We start from the raw sequence: 4449 nt of genomic DNA on the forward strand, positions 1-4449 counted from the left end.
AAAAGTATATCCATAAACCACAACTGAATATACGTGTAGAATAGCATTATGAGTTTTATTTTAACTAATATTATAAATGCAAATGGGAATTTATGATTTCACGCCTTAATTACTGGACCGGCGATCATGAAATTTTGTACGCGCATTATCAAGGACCTAGAAAAGGACATAGGGTACATGTTATCTAGATGAAGGATACTGTTCTCGAGGAGCAGAAAAAATTAGTTTTATGTGATCATCGATAATCATTGCCCATATTTAAGACATCCACGAAAGCGAAGGCGCGGATAAAGCTTAATTGCAAATAAACCTAAGTTTGTTCGAGAAAATATATGTAATATTATTAATAATTATTAGTTCAGTTACTTCAATGTTCTAAATCAATAAGGCAAAAGGGTATCAGGGGGCAAGTACTTGTTTACATTTCTTTTTTTATAACATGCGCTAATGGCAATGCCTCAAGACTCAAATAAGTTTTGTGGTAGAATTGGAAACCGTTTACATGTCCAAATATATACTGATTGAAATCGCTACAACATTTTTTTCTTTAAAACATTCGCTTCTTTAGATAGACATTTACAAAAGCATCACATCTCTTGGTTTATTTATTATTCGTTCGATGCCTTAATGCACAGTCTTTTTGCTAGCAAAAATAGAGTTGAAGAATTTAGTAAACTTCGTTATTTTGGTAGACACTTAATAATTGTTTAACTTCTTTAGAAAGAAAATAAAATCTGATTGCGGTTCTCTCTGTATGTACACAATTTCTTAGATTTTCTTTAAACCGGTTTTTAAAAACAAACAATAGGTAGGTACTGTAATTACAGATATTTGTTTATTTATTAATGCCATAGCCTCAAGTAAAATCCAAAATTAGTCATTAGTTTCACAGAATAACTCACCGCAGCCTCTACGTATCATTAATATTCATTTTCTAACCATCGGTTTGTTATTTTGCAAATAATGTAATTGCAAATGTATTATAAGCATGTTTAATTAATTATTCAATTGTTTCAATTGTTCGTTTATTTATTACATCCTCTGAACTTTTCTCGAATGTCTCGAGAAGAATATTAAATAAATATTCTACCTTATTCATTTGATTATTATCAAAAAATTGGTCCAGAAATACGCAAAAAGTTTTAGTCAAAAAATTCTTTTGTTAAATTTTTTTGTCTGCTCTCTGCTGTATTATTATTAAAAATAAATGCAGCCTTCATTATAGGAGAGTTCAATAGCAACGTGACATTATTTGCAAGGAACAGTGTCCTCTATAAACAAGTGATATTCCTTTACGTAAACATAAACAGTAGATTGAATAAAATACCAGTTTGTCAATGCGTGGGCCCAATGTACACGAAAGACATTTAAAGAGTACTTTTATTAAAAGTTCAAAAGAAGCACTTTACCTTCGTATTTATACGAAACATATGCATATAAAGGCTTCAATGGTTAATAAAACTTTTCTGGTTTTCTCTACATATACAGGATGTTCTATTAAATTTTTTTTTGCAAATAAATGTCTGTTCTAGGTCCTTATTTATCTTAAAAAACAATATTGCAATATTCATTGATGGAAAAAGAAAAGTACGTGATTATAAACACAATTTATTGATCATAAGTACGTGTAGTTTAAGAAGCACTCTATATTTTTACATCGCTTATTTGTTCCAATATAAAGCGAAACAACATTACAAATTTATGTAAATGTATCGGGAACCACTGCAAGGTGACCTTGCAAAAATCATTTTTTTCCTACTCTATTTGAGTATGTGCATGCTCTTGTGAATAATAAACAAAAAGTTATGCGACACGTACTTAATCTTCACGCATAAAATATTAAAAAATATATGAAATTTTATGCAGCACTTCTACTATGCACAGTTACCCCTTTTGAATAATTTGTTTACAAATGTTTTAAATTTGTTGCAGTTAATTAAACTTGCGCTCTTTTCATGACAAGCAAATTTTAAATGAAAATACTGCAGAATATTTACTGGCAAAAACTGCTTTTTTTTTTGATAATTAATTATATACTATCCTACTTGAAAGTTTATAATAATCAGTAGTTATTGATTTGTTAATTCAAATTTTCACGTATTGATTTGAAACCAAAAGAAAATGGAAATTAAACTTTCATAAAACTGACGGCGGCATCTTTAGGAATACTAAACAATCTCTAAAACGACGTATACATCTAGCAACCTATGATTATCTAAAGTTTGTTTCACAATGTAAAAGTGTAAACCAATGAGTGCGTCATATTTTCTTATTTTTTTATGAACTACTGTACTGAACCATTAATTAGGATGAATTAAAGTGACAATATTTTAAAACTTCTTTTATTTTTGTAGAGCACGTTTAGCTAAAAGTAAGTGCTTATTTAGTAAATATGTAATTTACAACATTAGCTCTCACCACGAAAAAAAACTGAAAAGTAGAATATAGCACATTATAAAAGATACTCGGTCGAGGGAGGTCCGATGCTCCTGGGGAAACAAACCCGAACTTGAATGCAAGATTTGTACCTTCACTTTACACTAATATCGACTTTGATTTACCAGCCCGTAGGAGCGACTGTGGCCTCTCTTTTTGCAATTAAAATAAACAAGATATTCATACTTTTTGTTATCGAATCAGTACACACAAAATAATTCAATTGCTATTAAAGGAAATACTATTAATTCTTTATGTATGTCTTTATTGTCTGTACAAATAAATAAATAAGTCAAATAATTTGTTAGCAATTAGTTGTTTCGTAGTTTTAACGTAGCTATACATGTAATTTACAGTGGTAACTTCTCACAAAGCTTCTTGACTATTATTCTTCCTGAAGATATGCCTTTGCCAATCTAGAAAAAACGGGTAAAGAAGTAAAATTTTAATTTTAGGAAAATCTTTTCAATATTAGTAAACATTTTTTGTTACAAATAGATACTTACTTTGCAGAAGAATTCGTCTGGTTAATTCCATCCCCTATTTTAATAACTTTGCAATATATCGACTCGCAGTTCTTATCTCTGTTATTAATTTTTCCAAATTTATCCAAAGCTTCGTGAACATACCCTGCTAGATTATTTAAGTAAAAATCTGAAAAACAATATTATAAAAGCGAATACCCAAGGGAAACACTAGGAAGATATGTAAAACTCTTCATTAAATCAATTTTCGTCTATTTTCTTGTGCAATAATATACCTGAAGGTTGGTTGCTAAATTTCTTGTACTCCATCATTTCATCAGGTTCATCAATAATATCACCCCCATTTCCTCCATTATTTTCGGTGGGGTGTATAGCGTGGTCTTTTATCCAAGGGATGAACAAAAGCAAAAATATTATCCCCATAAAGGCTACAAGCTTTTTAAAGAGCGCTATTTTCAATAGGATTTTTAAAATCGTCAGAATATTGAGCTTAAGCTTGAACTTCTCTATTAATCCTGACAAACCGTATGTTTTTGGAAAATTTACTTGCGGTGGATAATTATGCACATGCACTGGGGAATGTCCGTTACTAATACAAAAAATGTATCACTTGTAATTTACGCTCAAATTTTCAATAAATTTTAAAATTAATTACCTTGGTGGGGGTGGTGGAGGTCCATAAACATGTATTTGAGGGGGTCCATATACAGGTTGAGGTGGACCATACACAGGCTGAGGAGGAGGACCGTAGAAGGGTTGAATTGGTGGTCCGTAAGTGGGTTGGGGTGGCTGATAAACCGGGGGTCTAGGGGGTCCGTAATTCTGTTGAGGTGGTCCGTAATTTTGAACAGGACCAGGATACGGATTTTGCGGCGCCCCAAAACCACTGGGTCCGCTAGGAAGAGGTCCCCTATCAATTTGAGTTCCCTTATCAATTACATTAACACTACCACCATGAGAGTCCTTATAGGCGGCTAAATAAGTGTCTCTTCCTTTTCTTGACGTACTGCATCTTGCACTTGTGAAAAACAAAGTCAAAAGTAAAGGCAACATTTTACGAACTAAACTACGCGCGTCTTATTCCTTAAGTACGCCTGTTAATAATTATAAAAAATAGTTTTTAAACACTTCATGGTTGAATTCTTAAAGTCAACTAAACTAAAGTGCGATGCGTGGTCAGTAAAAATAAACCTTGCTCTACTTAGTATTTTGAGACCTTATTTGAAATTTAAGTAGGATTTCCTATAAACTAGTTTTTTAGCTATTTAATATTCAAGGAAGAACTTCATCCTCCTTAGCCGAAAGAATGCATTGTCCAATGTGCTAACGACGCACTCTGTATGACTTTTGGACGTGTATTTACCACAATATATTCTGCTGTTGTCTGCAGATTACCGACATTAAACGATTTGTATGTACCATTGCAAATTAGTTTAAAATGCTACCATGTACTGCCAAAAACATCTTCAAAACTTTAACATACCAATAAACAAATTATAACAACTTTCACAAACATGTGTTTTGAACT

General features: G+C 31.6%; 1 protein-coding gene across 1 annotated transcript; it reads right to left on the reverse strand.

Annotated features, from left to right (window-relative positions):
- Positions 1 to 2350: 2350 nt before the first annotated feature.
- Positions 2351 to 4101, reverse strand: LOC108743902 (wiskott-Aldrich syndrome protein). The gene is made up of 4 exons (XM_018479505.2): positions 3577 to 4101; positions 3197 to 3510; positions 2943 to 3090; positions 2351 to 2852 (listed from the first exon to the last, which is right to left on the reverse strand). Exons 1-4 carry the CDS (start codon positions 3972 to 3974, stop codon positions 2822 to 2824), a joined length of 891 nt encoding a protein of 296 aa, XP_018335007.1. The 5' UTR covers positions 3975 to 4101; the 3' UTR covers positions 2351 to 2821.
- Positions 4102 to 4449: the final 348 nt, after the last annotated feature.

The sequence above is a fragment of the Agrilus planipennis genome, unplaced genomic scaffold (assembly GCF_000699045.2).
Source record: "Agrilus planipennis isolate EAB-ADULT unplaced genomic scaffold, Apla_2.0 scaffold1903, whole genome shotgun sequence".
In the NCBI taxonomy this organism is placed as follows: domain Eukaryota; kingdom Metazoa; phylum Arthropoda; class Insecta; order Coleoptera; family Buprestidae; genus Agrilus; species Agrilus planipennis.